We start from the raw sequence: 18,167 nt of genomic DNA, 5'->3' as shown, positions 1-18,167 counted from the left end.
GTTAGGAACTCGCCCCTGAGTTCCTTTCTCGGAATACTCCAACCTTCCGCAGCCATGAGACAGGAATAGATTGCAACCTAAAAAAAAAAGTGTTAAGTGTTTTAGAAATGGTACAACTTTTTGGATCTCTTGATTCTTTAATGTCACATTAGCAGTAGACATTGATTCCTTTCCCACCTTTATAACTGTCCCCTTCCAACCCTCAGACTGGGCACGAGGGCAGATGAGAGCCTTCTAATGTGCAGATAACATTTTTAAAGCTACTGTAATAATTAAACATTTTTTCGCTGTTCCTTCCCTTCCCTTTCAGTGAGATTCCTTTCATCCCCCTCCAAATATCCCTCATTGAATCGTTTGTCATTTTTTTAAAAAACCTCTCTCCTTCAATCGCCTCCGTTTTGCACGCCTCCCTGTTTATTTTCTAGCTCTGAGACTGGTTCTCTCCCCCCCTTTAAAAAATATTTTGCACGGTGCCAAGCTTGGGAGTTTTCACATATTCGCCTCCCCTTTTCTGCAGCCTCCCTCCCCAGCCCCATCAGAGGAAATATTACAATGTTGCAAGCTGACGTAAGGACATTACAAGGAAAGGGCTACATTTCGGAGTGTTTATGAAAAGCCTCGGTACTGTACTGTCACCAGGGGGCATGCAATAGAATGCATTTCGTCCAACATTTGGAATAATGATCATTTAGCAACCACCACCACTACCACCACCACCACCACCACCAAAAAAAAAAAAAAAAAAGCCTTCAGTGCGCTTTGGAATCCGCGCCAGACAGAGGAGCCATGCAGCCAAACTTTCGGGAACCCTTGGTCATTTTTTCTGACATTGCAAGCTCGCCCTTGAGGATGGCTTATTGAATTCTCCGGGTTTTGTTTTGTTTTTTTCCGCTCCTTTCCACCTCTCCCGCCGCCTCTAGGCCTGGCAGATTTGCTTTCCTTTGGCAACGGAGGAGAGAATCAAGCAAGCTACCTAGCAGCAAGGAAGCTGCAGCAAGACGCCCTGCCTGCCTGCTTGCCTCCGCTCTGTCTTGCTCTCTCATACACACACACACACAGCGCTCGCTTGCCTTGGGAGTCCAGTGTTGTTTTGAAGGGAGCTAACATGGCGACGGTGCCCGTCTATTGCATCTGTAGGCTGCCCTACGACGTAACCCGCTTCATGATCGAGTGCGACGCCTGCAAGGACTGGTTTCACGGCAGGTAACACAAAGCGATCGGGCCTTTTCCCCAGCTCTGGGGCAGAGATCCCCCTCCTCTCGCTCGGGGGCCTTTCGCCTCTTTCGCTCGCTAGGGCACAGAGAGCGAGCGAGAGAGGGAGATGGTGGGCTTGGAGCTGCTGCTGCTGCTGCTCTGTGCAGTTTTCCAACAGGCCTTTTTGGAGAAGAGGAGGAGGAGCCACTCTCCCGTTTCCCTCTCTTGTATTTTTTTTTGTTTTGTTTTGTAAATTGTCGAGCCCGGGCACACACAATGGACTCCCCCCCTCGTAGGGCTCTAGTGTCATGGGGCTGCCGGGGTGGGGGTAGTAGTGGGGGAGAGCTATTGTCCTTTCCTCAGGGAGGGGAGGGTTGGCTGACTGGCTTGTACTGAGGGGTGTTTTTATTTTTTATTTGTTTAGCTGCTGCTTCTAGTCCGCTGCTTTCCCCACTCCCTGTGGGGGTCTGAATGGGTGGTTATGGGGGAGGGGGTCAAGGAGCAATTTTAAAGCTAGGTGCCCGCTCTCACTTTCTCCAGAGAAGGCATGGAGAAGGCGCGCCGGAGAGAGGGCGAGCGAGAGAGCGGGGCGTGTGTGTGTATATGTACTGAGAAAAGCAGTTCCACAACGTCTGGCAAAACCAGCCAGCCGCGGGGAAGGATCTCTACGGGGCGGGCGGCAGCTGCTAGGACTGTGGCAGCAGAGACTGTTTCCGAGGGAGTCCGGCTGGTGGAGAGCCCTGTCTCCCGCGCTGTAGGCAGCCACTCGCTTCGCGTCTCCCTGAGGGAGGGAGGCAGGCAGGCGGCTGGGGGTGTTTCCTCGCCGTCTGGGCAAGGCGGACAAGAGGGCGAGCGGCGGGGGTCCCACGCGAGGCGAGCGAGCCCGGGGCTTTGGGCAGGGTGGGGGGAAGAGATCGAGCCAGGGCTGGGCAGGGCTTTCCCCAGAGAGGAGCGGACAGGCGGGCCAGTGGACTCTGGCGCAGGGAAGGGAATCCCCCGCCGCGCAGGCTACAGAAGCCTGGAGCTGGCGCCACTTTTGCCTTGGCTAGGGTGTCGCGCAGAAGAAGCAAGGCCACCCCGCTGAGCAGGACCAGAAGGGACCCGCGCAGCCCAAAGGGTGGTGGAGAGGGAAGAAGAGAGACCCTTTCTCTCCTCTGCGCCCTGAGGTAGCGCTGCTCTGTGCAGGCGCCCTCAGAGGCTGCCACGTCCTCCTCTTGCACTTTTGATGCCCCCTCTTCTTTTACAAAAAACATTTTAAGAAAAGCATATAAAAGGGGGTGAATTTGCCTCTTTGAGTCACCTCCGGAGGCGGGATCCGTAAGAAAGGATTGGGTTTGGCTGCATCCTCTGGGATGATTTGGCTGTGTGGCCCCCCAGCTACAGTGAGATTGTTTTCAGTCGTCCTGTCCTCAATTGCTGTGATTTCTGAGACAATGTAACGCACAGGGGGCTGGAAACTTCCCTGGCCACGCGCTCAGCCTCGTTTTTTAAAAAACCTCTATTTGATTTGTAAAGTGGGGGGAGAGAACTCTCCCACCCCCTTTGTTGTGCTTCTTGTCTTTAATTATCGCTCCACACCGAGTCGTTCTGGTCGCCTTATTGCAGAGCCTCGATTTGATGGTCCTGAGCTTTGTGTCTCACCGTTGGAGGGTTTGTATTGCAGGCGGAAGGCGGGCGCGTCGTTCATCAAAAAACAAAAACAAAAATAGGAGCTGCAGGGAGGAGGGGCAGAGACTTCAGCGAGATTTCCTAGGAGGTCAGTCTTGCCTTTAGGCAGATTGAAAATTAGATGTTGTGGATGGTACCGAAGAACCTCACACGGAAGCAAACGCCACTGAATTTTCTTGGTCTTCCTAGCTGTAGGTATGAGCTGCCAAAATGAAGCACCTTTATGATCCTTTTGATTTGTTCTCACGTGCTTCTCTGTCTCATACAAACCAGTAGCCCTTAAGAGTATTTAATGTTGTGTGGGTTGTTCAGGCTTTGGACAGGAGTTTAGCAGAGTGAGTATGCGGAGGCTTTTGACTTGAATTGTTTGCCTCTGACTCGCTGCTCTTCTGAAGCTGAACTTCTTTTGCAACTTGGTATCTGACAGCAGCAGAGAAGATATTAAAAGCAGGTTGGTCCTCTTGAAACTCAGTGTCAGGGACAAGGATGATTGCTTTATAGTAACAATAATAACAATTTCTGATTGCTTTCTTGATGTTTAATGTTTTTATATTTGGCTATTAGCAATTTGTCTGTTTTATGGTTTTGTCCATCACTGTGTGCTGTGAATTGTGAAAAGGCAAGTGTTACAGAAATACCACTGTCAACAGAAAAATAATAAGATTGAAGAATTTGATATAATTAAGTTGGAGCTAATTTAATAGCCAGAAAGCCAGTGTGGGGTAGTGATTAGGGTGTTTGACATGGCTTGGGGAAACCCAAATTCAAATGCTTACCCTTTAGTCATGAAGCTCACTGGGGTAGTCACAATCTTACTTAGCTTCGCTTACTTCACAGAGTTTTTGTGAGCTTAAGGGAGGTGGGGAGAAGAGACCTGAACACTGACTTGAGCTCCTTGGAGAAAATTCAGGATGTAGATTTGTTAAATATGCTATATTTATGTTTGTGATAGGATGACTTCAGCCCAATGCTGTTTGGTGCACCTAAGCACATTGATTTTCAGTGGACTTAGACTTTGCTAACTGCGCAGAACCAAGTTGCTTGTAGATTAGGCTGAGAGCAGAAATCAGACATAGCATGTGACTAGTACCTTTGCCCACCCCCAAATGAAAATAATAGTTATAGAGAGAGGTGTTTGGGAACAAACCACACATATTTCAATGTTTGCACAAGTATAAGCTGTAAATATGCTATGGTTAAAAGTATGGAATCTATTTGTTGAGGGTGACTTTTTTATTTACTTATGCAGTACATTTATCATACCCTTTCTCCCATGCATGCACTAAAGGTTTGATAAACTAAAATACAATGAAAACAAATGCATTTTTTCTAAGAAAATCTGTGTATAATAGTCAGGGATTTTTTCCCCTTATGTGTGGTGCATTTCCGGCTCTAGATGTGCTTTACAGATAAATATAATAAATGGTGGGTAATCAGTTTGGAGACTGATCATGCAGCTGTGAGATGGAAACCTTGAACGAGCAGTAGGGCATCAGGGCCAGTGGATTGTCATTAGTGACCCTTCTCAGTGATAGCCCCCATCCTCTGGAATGTCCTCCTTCAGGTAATTCATGAGGGAGAGACAATAATAACTTTTATATGTCTCTTAAAAACTTGTATGCTTTACCCAAGCTTTCCTGGACTTTGATTCTTAATTTTTTGTTTGTTTGTTTGTTTTGTACACTGCTCAGTTTTATTTGTGATATACACAATTGTATTTTGTTCTTATCTCACTTTCTTCTAGCTGTTGGGAGATTTTGTTACATGTTGTATTTTTATTATTGTTTATTATGTAAACTGCTTAGAGATTTTATTTTATTTTATTAAGCAGCATAACATTTTTATAAATATATAAATAAGGGTGAATATGTGGATCACCTTTGTATTGTGTCAATGATAGTGTTTGCTCCTCTGCTGCTGTGATCCTTCTACCCATTTTTGTGGGGTGAAGATCACAAGGTTGGGTACATGGAGGATGTATAAACATAGATCTGTGCTTGCATTACACAAGATTGAGATATAAATTGGTCTGCTGCCCCTTTATAAGTAGAGGAATGTAGGGCAGTGATTGTGTGAACCAGCCCCAGGTTACCTGTAACTACTTTTTTTCAAGAAAGAGGGATGTTACCATCAGCGTTACCTTCCTTCTGTTTACCTCCCTTTGCTTGTGTTATACATGTGTGGGCCTGTAATGGCATATATTTGGATATATAAGGAAAAAAATGAACATAAATACTCATCCTAAAAAAGACTTATGCAAAAGAGCTTTGAGAAATTGGATGACTGGGTAGAGTATAAAGAAAAATAATATGAAGAAAATAATGCAATGGCAAATGTAACCTCCCCTCCCCCTTGGGCATGTTTGAAAACCATAAAGATATTAAATAAAGACAATGATGGTATGCTGTTATAGCTCTCTTAACTGATCATAGGAAGCTGCCAGGATAATGCTGTGTGCACAGGAAGTTGTAAAATCTAATTTAAAGACAAAAAGATGTTGCAACAAAGTTTTCTTCAGAGAAAATAATAATCTTTTCAGTAGTTCTTCTTTAGGTGCTAGGATCAAAACTATGTGTAAGAAAAAGCGACATACCGTTATAACTGATCTCATTGATGTATGAGAAACTTGATTTTAGGTTTTGAAAATGTATTCTTCACATAGTCTGCAAGTGAATTCAGCATTCTGTTTATATTAATTCTGGAAATGCTGTTTGATTTGTTTCTATGCGTATGTATATTATAAGCTTTGCTTGTTAATGATCTTCATTAACTACAGTCAAGGACAAAGTGTGAACACCATACAGTAAGACAAAAAAACAAGAAATACAGATTTTCAGGACACACAATTCAGAGCCTGTGGATTCATGATCTTAGTGCTTGTTACTGAAGAGGTTGTTGTCTGTGGCAGCATCTTGGTCAGCAAAAAAGTAGTCATCTGAAGAAATCAGTGGAACAGAACATTTCAAATAATCAATCATTTGGAATTTCTGATTGGTTGGTATGAAAATGTTAAAATTTTCCCATTTTAATGCAACTTTTTTGGTAAGGCTATGTCAAATTTAGATAGGTTATAATATTTTGTGTTATATTCTGCTTTAATACTAGCTGAAATATGTTTGTCTCAACCCAGCTGAACCCCTAGATACTGGGTTCAACAATCTGTTGATTTTGTAGCAGTTAATTATGACTAAGTCTGAAAGCAATAGGTTTTGAAGTTAGATATGACTAACCTGTTTCATTGTTTTACTGGGACATGCAGCCTTATCCCATGCACATTTATTCAAAAATACATCTCAGTAAGTTCGGTAGGACTCACTTCCAAGTAAATATGCATAGGATTGCAGTCTAAGGTATATTATTTAAAGGTATCATAGAACCCGATCTTCAGTTTTTGAAATTCTAGACTGGATATTCTAGACTGGATATTCTAGACTGGATATTCACCAATACTGAGGAGGATAACAATAATTATTAAATGCATAGGAATGGGAGGAAGAATTGTAATACAGATCCAAATTTGAATTTTTGTTAGACCACTGTCATTACAAATTGTATCCCAGATCAAAGTAACTCAAAATAAATTAACTACCTCAAAGCATTCTAGTAAAATGTATGTAGCCTTGCACTTGGCCATTGTTCGAAGTGCTATTGCGTCCTGTTTCCTTGCTGAAGTGGCTTGTTCAACTTGCAGAACAAATGTTACTGTTTTCCAGCCCTCTTTTTAGAACATTCTAAAGATATAATGTGGTTACATCACTGAAACAAAGAGAAATATGAGATTTGTTGCTTATAGAATGGATTGTAATAAGTCCTTACAGATAAATGAAATGCATGATGTTAGGAGGAGTTATAGGTCATTGGCAAGAATGGGCTCTTTGAAAGAATGGGAAAGTTATAGGAATTAGTATCCATTACATAACATTTTGTGAAGCTACTAATATATCATGCACAAGAATAAGGTACATTGTGTAATATCTGACAACCTTTATGAAGGAATGAAATGTCATTTATGATTTTATCCATAGAAGAAACATTTTGAAGAACGAGAGGTGAATACATATAAGGCTGTATGGCCAACAATCATGGATGATGGAAGTCTATAACTATTGGCCATGCAACCGTATATGTATGCACTTCTCTCCTTTGGAGCAGGGAACTTACATTATATGTAGAGGAAGTAGTGGATGCAGATGGTGGAGGGAGTGGGTAGACCATATACTGTTGTCCGTTTCCAGATGTGTGTGTGAAGATGGAGCGGGGAGACAGATACAGTTGTGCCTGGAATCTGAGGTACTGGAACCAAAAAATAAAACTGGGGAAGTTATGGAATAACCACAACTTTTATAGACATGGAATGCTCTCTCCAGAGAGGTCTGCCTGGGACCTACTTGGGGTTATTTTAATGCCAGGCAATGAACTTTTCCCTGGCTTTTAAAAGACCTTTAAATATCTCATTAATCTTTCAATATTTTTAATCCTGTTTAAATCTAATGCTTTGTTTTTATAGTTGATTGTGATATTGTAAGCTACCTAGAGAACATTGATAGTGGATAGCATATAAATATGGTAAGTAAATAAATAGTTTCATATCATGAGTATGCATGTAGGGGTTCTTGGTGACATCCCTGATTAAAGAGCAATTTGGAAAACTCCTGTTGTCAGTGTGTGTCTTCAAGTGTTTGCCAAGAAGATAGATAGCAGAAAAGTTTAAACAAATTGGCTTGTATTTCCCAAAAGAATCACATAACTTTTTTAAACAGCAAACTAGTGTTGTTGTTTTTTGCTGAAATATTTTTTAAACTAAAAATGTATTACAGTTGACAATGGCATTCAAATTCCTTGTGAATTTCTTGTGAACTTCCAGCAATTATTATGTTGTATGAACAGCGTAATACTTTTATTGAAGTATAATCCCAATTAATGCACAATCTCCAGTAAACCCAAAGTCTGCATATTTATCTGATATGCTTTTTCTTTCCTGTGAATCAGAAATTTAGCTTAACAATCTTTTTTGCATGCTCTTACTTAATAAAAATGGCTGATTGGTATTCAAAATGATTATGAAAAGTTGTGAAATGGATCCTGAAAACTTGCTGCTGTGTAGTAGTCTTGTTCTATCCCAGACAGTAGGTTCTAGCTCAAGTGAGGGATTTAGTTAGGCATAGTCCAGTGGCACCAGGTAACATACTCCTAGCACCAGTTCCAGATCCATGAAGTAAAGTAAGGTCAAGCAAAGATCTTTTGGTAAGGGAAGGTCATATAAAGCAGAGGTCAAAATCCAAAATATTTATTTATTTAATTAAAATTATTTCTATCTCTCTCTTCATCACTAAGAATATCAGAGCAGTGTACACAAAAACACTAAAAATGTAAACAAATGATAGAAAACCATAAATGTGACAGCAACCCAACAGCAACAGAAGAGTACAAAAGCCTGATTGCAAACATTACTGTTACTAGTCAGTCAGTCAAACTTTATTGCCTAGCCATAGGCCATTGCAACTTGCACTATAACCGAACTTATATAAAACATAGATTAAAACATACAACAACAGATTTCATGAAGAATACAGGATGATTAACTTAACCCCCTCTATGAATTACCTGACAGATGAGCTACCTGCACTGCCCAGAACTTTTGTGCCACACAGGCGAAGAGAGCGACCCTATATGTGACCATAGGATCTTTGTCAGCTAAAAGAGAGACGATGATATCCTGCGGGGGCCTCCCCCTTACCAGCAATTCGCTCAGTATTTTGGAGTGCGGATGTGCATATAAGGGGTATTCTAATAAATAATGTGGGAGATCCTCAACCACCTTAGTCCCACAGATACAAAATCGCTGGGACCACGGGGTCTGGTTATAACGGCCCGTCAGCACAGCATTCGGCATTGACTGAAACCGAAGTGCAGTGAATGCTTGTCTAACATTTGATGTCATAGGGTGGGCCAAATAATTTGCCCTTTGATGGTCCTTTTTAATAACCCCGAACCATCTAGAAGATTTGGAGTTAATAATCGCCAATCTGTGTAGCCTATGGCAGTGTAGAAAGATTGTCTCTTTCAGCCTTGAACTGTCATGGGTAACTAAAATGGGTGGTGAGGTATGGTACAAATGATATATGCCAGAGATTTTATCACCCCAAAGTCTGTCTCTAGAGGCCAGCTCTCTGCATAATTTCAAAATAACCTTGGATTGGAAATTTTTTATTTACTCCCCAAAATTAAGTAGAGTGCAGTTGATATGGGCACTAACGGGGAATACCCAGCTCAGTGCGCAGTAATGCCGCCGGCATGCCTGCAGGCAAACGTAAACGTTTTTTGGAAAAGCTGTTTTGGACCACCTCAAGATTACGTAGAAGAGGACCCTCCCAGCCCCAGACGGGAGCACCATACAAGATCTGCGGCATAACTTTGGTGTAATAAATTTTCATTGCTGGGGGGGATGAGATTGCCTCCTGTTGACCTATAAAAGCTCAATATGGCTCCACATGTTCTCAGAGCAATAGCTTTGATGTAATCAATGTTTTTTTTTCCAAGAGAGATTGTCCTGAAAAACTATGCCCAAGTATTTGAAAGAACGGCATTGTTCGATTAAATGGCCGTCCAAAGACCAACGAAAGTTACGATGCTTTTTGCCCAAAACTGTAACTTTTGTTTTAGCATGGTTAATCTGTAATTTTTCTTTTGAGCAAAAAGCACTACATTTCAAAAGTAATCTCTGTAATCCATTATGCGTGATGGAGAGTAAAATCATGTCATCTGCATGCAAGAGTATCAGAACTTTCCTGTTCCCAACTGCAGGGGGAAAAAATTCTGCACCTGACAGTTCAGGGACTATATCGTTGAGATAAAAATTAAAAAGTAGGGGGGCTAACAAACATCCCTGTTTTACTCCCTTATTGGAGGCAATGGGATCTGATAATGAGCCCGTATAACCCACCCTCACTCTTGCTTTGTTGTCGGTATACAGTTCCCTGATAAGAAATAGAAGTCGTCTGTCGATATTGGTGTTAGCTAACCTGGTCCATAGCTTTGTTCTATTGATGGAATCAAACGCCGCCGCCAAATCTATAAATGAGGCATATAGATGTTTCGTAAGGCCTAACATGCATTGCCTTGCAATGAAGTAAAGGGTTAAGCAATGGTCTATTGTACTTTGCCCTTTATGGAAACCTGCTTGCTCAGGAAGATGACTTTGTTGGCCATTTCCCACTCATCTAGTTTCACTAAAAGATATTTAGAATACAGTTTGGCAGCAATATCAAGAAGGCTGATAGGCCGGTAATTATTTGGATCCTGCCTATCCCCTTTCTTATATATGAGAACAGCAATGCTCTGCTTCCAGCCCTCTGGGAAAATGCCCGTGTTGTTCAGTTGTGTGAACAGCCTGGCTAGAATGGGAGCCCACCAGTCAGGGAAGTTTTTAAACAGTTCGGGGGGCAACATATCCTCCCCAGGCACTTTACCGACCCTCAGGGTGAATATGAGTGTTATAATCTGATTTGCTGTAACTGGGGGCCACTCGGGTAGAGAGGGTTCCAGGAAGTAAAGAGAAGTCTCTGTGCATCCATTTGGTGATGCATAGAGTTTGCTAAAATGAGCATACCAGAGATCTGCAGAGATCTGGTTTGGGCTGAGGGGTCTTGTCGTTTGCATCCCCTTAGCCGCTGTTTCCCAGAACAGGCACTCATTTTTCTCTATGGCTGCCTGGGCTAGTTGCTGCCATTGGGATCTGGCGTACTGGGCCTTTTTCCTTTTTAGCAAGAGCCTGTAAGAAGTGCGCAGAGCCACTAGGTGAGCACGTGCAAAATTTTCAGGGTCTCTGATTGCACTCCGTGCGTAATTTGACAGCTGTTTCTTGGCATTTTTACATTCATGGTCAAACCAGGTGTTGTTCAGCCGCCACAATGCCACAAATTGACCGCTCTGGGTCAGCATAGATCTAAAGAGGGAAACGAATGATACGACTCCAATGCGTCTGATTCTGGGTCTACCGTAGCGCTTCTGATGGAAGGAGGGAATTTGGCAAGGAAGCAAGCTATAGAGGACTGCACTGAAGTGGACCAATGGATTCTCCGTTCTGTCACTAAAATTCCCTCTAAACTCGAGTGGGCTGCAGTAGCAACGGGATGGTGAAGTTTTAAAGAGATTAAAAGGGGGAAGTGATCACTATCTACTCTATTTACCAAATCAAAGCTGGTAACTGCTGGGTATAGTGCGTTGGATATAAAAATATAGTCAATAACACTAGCGCCCCTACTGGTTAAATATGTGTGCGCTCCTTTGGATGCGTCTATGGGGAAGCCATGTAAACATTCTAGATGAAACAAACGCAGGAGATCTAATAATCTGTTACCTTGCTTATTAGTTGTCAGATCAGAAGAGACTCTGTCACTCCATGTGGGGTGAGGGCTAGGGCCATGGTTCGTGGAAACCCTGGAGTCCAGCCCGGCGCTCCCGAGCCTGGCGTTAAAATCGCCACACAGGATCAGCCTAGCATGGGGAAATTGTCGTTCTAGCTGTAACAAAGTATCGGCCAGAAGGTTCCATATACTACCGGAACACACGGACTTGGCTAGATTGGGTGGAAAGTAAACACTTACAATAATAAGCGACCCTGTGTGAGGCCCCTCTAGTCTCAACACCAAAAAATATTGGGCGTTGATTAAATCTATGGGGTAAATTTCAACTGGAAGATCTACCGAGATGGAGATACTAAGAGTCCAAGTCCATGTCCGGGGCTTTGTTGGCCCAACCCATAATGTTCCAAGACAAGAGTGATAATTGTCAATCATTACTGTTACTAGCACAAGCAGTAGAGTCACATGGGTTTCCTGAGGAGAGAGTTCCAGAGGCAGGGGAATATGCATTGTCATGAGTATCTAATGGGCCAATGAACAGGGACTCTCTGTGGAAGATCTCAGTTCTCAGACAGGATTATAAAGAGAAGGTGTTCCTTCAGGTAACCTGTCCCAAGCTGTTTAAGGTTGTATAGGTCAAAACCAGAACTTTGGAAACAAATAGCCTACCAATATAGTTGGTAAAAAAGGGAGTAACATGCACCTTATATTGCACCTTCCCCCATAAGAAGATTGGCTGCCATATTCTGAACCTACTGAAGTTTCCAAATGATCTTGGAAAGGCAGTCAACATAGAGCACATTTCAGTAATCAAGGGAAGAGGAAACTAAGGCATAAGCCACTGTAGCCAGATCAGAAGATTCCAGAAAGGGATGAAACTGGCACACCATCTTAATTGTGCACAGACTTCCCTGGCTTTAGTTGAGACCTGCATATCCGGAGGGTGGGAAGAGCTGCTCATCCTGAGTAACTGCTGAGTGCAGTTTCCCCCTACCTCCCTGTAGAAATATAGCTGAACTGGGCCAGAGGCATAACCTTTTGATATGAGTCAAAGGGTGTAGTCTGGGACCCCAAAAGACAGAGAACTGACCAGTTGAAAGAAGAACCTGTCTATGAGTTAAGGACCACAAGATACAGGGCTAATATTAAATTTTTATTTTTATTAACTGAAGAGGAGTGGCAGAAAGAAATATCATCTTTCTTTCTCTTGTGGGAACCAGTTACTCTGTGTGAGAGTGTCTTCAAGCATGTACACATCAAAGCTGAGGAAGAAACAAGTAATCCAAGATACCTTAACATATGTGTAAAAACAAGTTTTAATAATAGGACAAGCCTTGTTATAGGTTGGACGGCCTAATAGTGGCAGCTTGAAAAACCCTTATGAAAAAGGGCAGTTTTGTAAAAGACCTTTCTTAGAGGCAACAAACACATATGGTTAACAGGAGTCAGGTTAATACCACCATTTTCTCTTACTATAGTAGATCATGAAAGAGGAATTATATCTGCCCCCAGCAAATTTTAATCCTGTTATATAACACATTTTGCCCACAGTTCAGCTCCTAAGGAGAGAATATTTTCAAAAGAGATATTTTGCATTTTAATGTTACATTTTCTTATTTAAATTATTTTATTAAAATCAATGTATATAAGAACAAATATATCAATCAGGATGAAAAAAGCCCACCATGAAAAACCTAGAATATAATTTTAATGTTATACTTTATTTTGGTTTTGTATGTTAAGTTGGATTATGCAGTAAAATCCCAGGCTATGGTCTGAAGGCACATAAGGCCAGCTCCCTGGTCAGGGCTGGTCAGTGCCTGGATGAGAGACTGCCTGGGAACCATATGTAAGTGGCCTTGGGTTTCTATCATGGAAAGAAAGGCAGGGTATAAGTGTAATAAATCAGTAATAAAATACATTTTCAAAACCTGGTCCATTGTCTGAAGCAGCCTTTCCCAACCTTCCTACAACTTCCTGACCAGTGGTCATGCTGCTTCGGGCTGATGGGAGTTTTGTGAAGGAAATGGATTGTGCTTAAACATACTGTTTGTATGGACCTTGCTTTTATAGACTGTTTTGTATTATATAAACATGTAAACTCTTGCTTGTCTGGTTGAAAGTCATAGGGTTAATTGTTATTCCTGACCTACCCTGGGGAAGGGGGAAATTCATTGAGGATGTGAAGGTTGGCACGTAGCTTGTCTAGTGCTAGTAATTAAAATCCCCCAAAACTTCCTGTGATCTGCAGGGCAGGTAAGCGGAAGCTAGTTCTGGTTAGTTTTTTTTGTTTTTCAAGGCAGATTTATTTACTTATTTATAAAAATATTTATATACCACCATCTCACAAAACATCAGGGTGGTGTACAGCAACATAAACATATTTAAAAGCAATACAAAAATATCATTAAAATGACTGGCTACTCAAAAACATTTTAAACAACCACATAGGCCTGTCGGCACAAAAAAGTCTTCAAGAGACACCTGAAGGTCAAAAGCGGCACCTCCTGCTGAATCTCTACTGGAAAAGTGTTCCATAGCATGGGACCAGCAACACTAAGTGCCTGACTTCTAGTTGAGGCCAGTCAGGCTGCTGTAACACGGGGGACAACTGACAGTGCTCTGCCAGATGATCTCAGTGATTAGGTTGGGATATAACGGCTCAGGTGGTCTTTAAGGTATCCTGGACCCAAGTTGTTCAGGGCTTTGTATATCAACACAGGAGCCTTCAACCTGGCCTAGTAGGATATGGGCAGCCAGTGCAGATGGTTTAGCAGAGGTGTCGCATGTTGTTAGCCATCTGCCTCTGTCAGGAATCTACACACTACATTCTGCACCAGCTGGAGCTTCTGGACCAGACCCAAGGGCAGCCCCACAAAGAGTGGAATCTCAAGAAGGAAGAGACACCGTTTGCTGAGCTGGAGAGCTTATGAAAGGGTTAAACCTGATGTAAGTTTGTAAGAAGATTGTGTATATTTATTTGTTCCTTTGCTCCATTGATACCATCACTGAAGTCCCTGTACAATCAGAGTCTCCCTCACTCTGTTGGAATAAAGGGGTTAAACTGCTGTTTCTGTAACTGTTCCATGTAAAACCTTTTCCTCAAGAACTCTGTATTGTATCATTTTAGTAAACTTTTATCTAATTTTCATTAAACCTTGTCTTCTCAGATGCAAGTCTCACGGAATTCAGTAAGTGGGTGTAGGATTGCATTTCCATTCCTTTAAATTTGGGAAAGGCTGTCGCAGTAATGCAAAAACATCCTTTCCCACCCAGTGCTGCACTGTTTTTCCCATTTCTTGGAAGGTCTTGCTGTAGTGACCAGTAGAAACTATTTGCCTGCTTGTCCAGGGATAAAGTGTCTCTTTCCCTCCCGTGAGCTGGCACCAAGCTATACCATGGCATCAGCAGGCCTTTGATTGCTAGATTACACTAGATTGCTAGATTATAATGTAGATTATAATCCAGAGCATGGATTATAATGATGCCAGGAGTACAATAATGGCATGAAGCCAAGAATACATCCTAAGATAACGTCAGCAGCATTCCAGGAGTTGGAAACATATGTGAATGATAGTTCACATGTACCTATTTTCACAATTTAAAAATTGGAAGTATTACATTAGGATTAGTGTGTGTGACTGATGTTGAGCTTGCTTCTTCATTTTTCTGAATGGAAGCAGCATTGTACACCACTTCCACTGCAAAGCAGAATGATAAATGCTCCCCTTTAAATACCAGTAATCGAATACAGAAGTAAGAGGGAATCTATTACTTCCAAAGTTATAATTCAATAGCTTTGCAGATATAAAGACTTTCAGCCTGCAGGCCCCTCTCCACCCATCCACACTCTACAAGTCTGCTTTGGCGCAACAGGGATGGTGGTGGATCATTCTGCTTCCATAATTCTTTTTAATTTAACATTTCGTAAAAGATTGCTGTCATGCAGGGTCTACTCTGACTAAAAAATAACCAGAAAAAAGATGAGTGGGAAAATGCCACAATTCAATCCATGACAATAAGCAATAAAACTGGTAAATCAGCATGATATGGGTATGGGAACAAAGATGCTCCTCAGTGGTGATTATGAAGGTGGCCCCATTGAGCTCAATGGAAGTTACTTCTGAGTAGACATGAACTGGGTTGTTCTGTTGTTCTGTGTCTGAAAGTCAACTTGATAACTTTTTTATATCTATTTTTTTGTCAATTGTTGCAGTAAACGTTCATGGGTTTACAGACAACTGAAACAGTTGAGACAAACAACAATTTACTTCAGGATGGCCAAACATAATAATGTGCATCTCAAGGGTATTGTTCAGTTTTCAATGACAATGGATGTTACAAGGCATTTTGATCTCATTTTCTTCAGTATGCTTATTACATTTTAGTGTAATACCTTAGTAAGAAATATTTAGGAAGATGCACATCAGCTTGAACTAAATGAGTGCTGCAGACATGAGTGGCAATCACTAAGGGTGACTATATTAAGAAGTGCACAGAGAAAGACTGAAAGCGAAAGTATCGTTCATAATGAGATTAATGTACACATTGCTACTACCCATTGTATTGTACAGCAAAAGACTTAACTAATGAATGTGGTCATTTGCTAAGGACCCTCTTGGATACCAAGTTCTCTGTGTGTTCCAATCAGTGGCAGCTGGTGGCTCCACTTCAGTGGGGCAGTGGAATCTGCTCTGGGTTTTAGTCTGAAATTTCCAGGAGTTGTCCAAAGTGCTGGAGTCTGGACTAAATCAGTGGATTCCACTGACATGGAGCCACTAGCTGCCACTGGTTCCCATACACCATACACAAAGACAGCTGCATCAGTTGGTATGGCAAAGTCTCATATGTTTATTATATCTTCCCTGCTCGCACAACTAACAGGTGAAGAAGAAAAGTGCTCGCTTTTGTGTAAGGAGCGAAGGTACTGTGATATTTGTTTTGCTAAAGAGGGAGCCATGAATTACACAAGATGCCTTGAATGTTATTGCTGTGTAGTTTGTTGCTCAAGTTCATTTCAGGGGAAAAATCATTAGATGTCTTAGTTGAGTAATTTAAAGCCACAGGTTGCTCATTGCCAGATAGAAATGCAACATATTTGGGAAATGGTACACTGTGTTTAGTTTGAAAATGAAAGAATATGATCTGTGGGCTCTTAGAGCATAGACCAGGTACCCTATGAAATCCCATTTTGCTCCTAAGATAAGGCAGGGCACAATACATTAAATAAATTAAAGAGGTAATACAAACTTATACTGCTCTGGATCTGATACAAGAATTAGACTGTTTGCTGTATCTAGAAAGTGAAAGTATTCCACACAGTAAGTTAGGACATTTGTGGCCCAATTCTGGAAATATTCTATGAGGCAACATTCTGTTGTGTGTGCCAGGTGCAGAGAGGGTCTGGAGGATTTATATGTTATGGTTATGGACCACCTGTTAAGTACTCCTGTGAGTGACTAGAAATGTGTATTAACTAAGTCAATGGTATTGTCAGGTGGTCAATTTGGTATTGCCTGAAGGCACATGGGCCAAGAACTTTAAACGCAGGTGCATACTTCTCAGCTTATTAGCTTAATGTTTCATAGTCATATTCACCATCTGGTTTCAGAGCAAAACAAACAAACAAAGCCCCCAGCACTTTGAGTTCTTTACTACACATTGCTGTTCTGAATAGAATTCATTGTTTCCCTGCACTTTGTATTGTTAAGCTCACTCTCCTTAATTTTCAATAGCATTGCTTAGTTCCTTTTCCTTAATGCTATTTCTCCTTGCTCCATATTAAAGATACATAGTACAAAGATGAATAGCACAATTTAATCAAGGGTGAAAGCAGATAATATATCTAGGTTTTATATATCTATAAAACTTATTCTGCCTTTCCAAATTAAGAGTACTCAAGGCAACGTGCATAGATGTCAAAAAGATGAAAGTGATGTCATACACAACTTTCAGGTGTACGTTTTCAGAAACAGCACAAGGTTATAGCTTGGTGGTGGATCACATGCTTTGCATGCAAAAAGTCCCAGATTCAGTTCCTGGCATCTTTAGGTAGGTCTAGGAAAGAGCCTGTGTGGTCCAGCTGAACAGTTCTGTTCTTTTCCTCTCCCCACTCACTCCCTAAATGTGTTCTGGGTTTCCCCTCAAATCTCTGGAGCAGATTTAGAGGTTGCACAGGGAGAGGAGAGGACAGAGAAGTTCCACTGCGCAGCTAAAAGTCCTTGTGCTAGCAGAACTGTTTAGTTGGATGCTGCCTGAAATGCTGGAGAGCCACTGCCAGTCAGTGACAAAATAGATAGACCAATAGTCTGAGTCAGTGTAAGACAGCTTTCTGTGAGTGATATCCAAGGATGTCATGCCACTACCACAAAAGTCATACTGCTAGCAGAATCCTTGTCCTGAATCTTGGAGAATATCCAAATGTAACAAGTCATTTGCACTTGTGTCGTACATTGCACAACCATGATCCTGGGCTCCTTTGGGGAAAAGGGTGGGATATAAATGTAATAATTAAATAAATATCACAATTATTCTACTCGATTGACAGTTATGCCTGTCTCTCAGTGCATGCTACCACTGGCACCACTACAAAGGCTCTTGTAGCAGTGTCAACTCCCACACTTCTTGAACTCACACTACTTTAGATAACACCCTTTGTTTCTGCAGGAGTCCTTAGAGGTTCATTAATATATTTCAACTGAGGCTGTTGCTTCAGATCACGTTTATTTATTTATTAACCACTTAGAAGCCTATCTTGGCATTAAATGGTGTGCAAATTATTAATTATACAGCACGAGACCGACTGTATACTATAGTCAACATGGAAGTTTTGCATTCTGCAATGTTAAATTGAAAATACCTCCCTTCCCACTCTGATGCTTTCCATAAGTTCATTTCAAAACAAAAACTTACAAAACTTATAGACCTGAACTCAGAAACACT

At 41.7% G+C, this 18,167-nt stretch overlaps 1 protein-coding gene across 1 annotated transcript in view; it reads left to right on the top strand.

Annotated features, from left to right (window-relative positions):
* Nucleotides 1–591: 591 nt before the first annotated feature.
* PHF2 (PHD finger protein 2) overlaps nt 592–18,167 on the top strand; it is a 192,650-nt gene continuing 175,074 nt past the window's right edge. Inside the window, exon 1 of the mRNA XM_061618178.1 lies at nt 592–1,203. Coding sequence (XP_061474162.1) covers nt 1,106–1,203 — 98 coding nt within the window. The 5' untranslated portion in view covers nt 592–1,105. The remainder of the gene's footprint in view (nt 1,204–18,167) is intronic.

This window comes from Rhineura floridana, chromosome 3, assembly GCF_030035675.1.
Source record: "Rhineura floridana isolate rRhiFlo1 chromosome 3, rRhiFlo1.hap2, whole genome shotgun sequence".
Lineage (NCBI taxonomy): Eukaryota > Metazoa > Chordata > Lepidosauria > Squamata > Rhineuridae > Rhineura > Rhineura floridana.
This window is presented reverse-complemented; position numbering and strand designations above follow the sequence as displayed.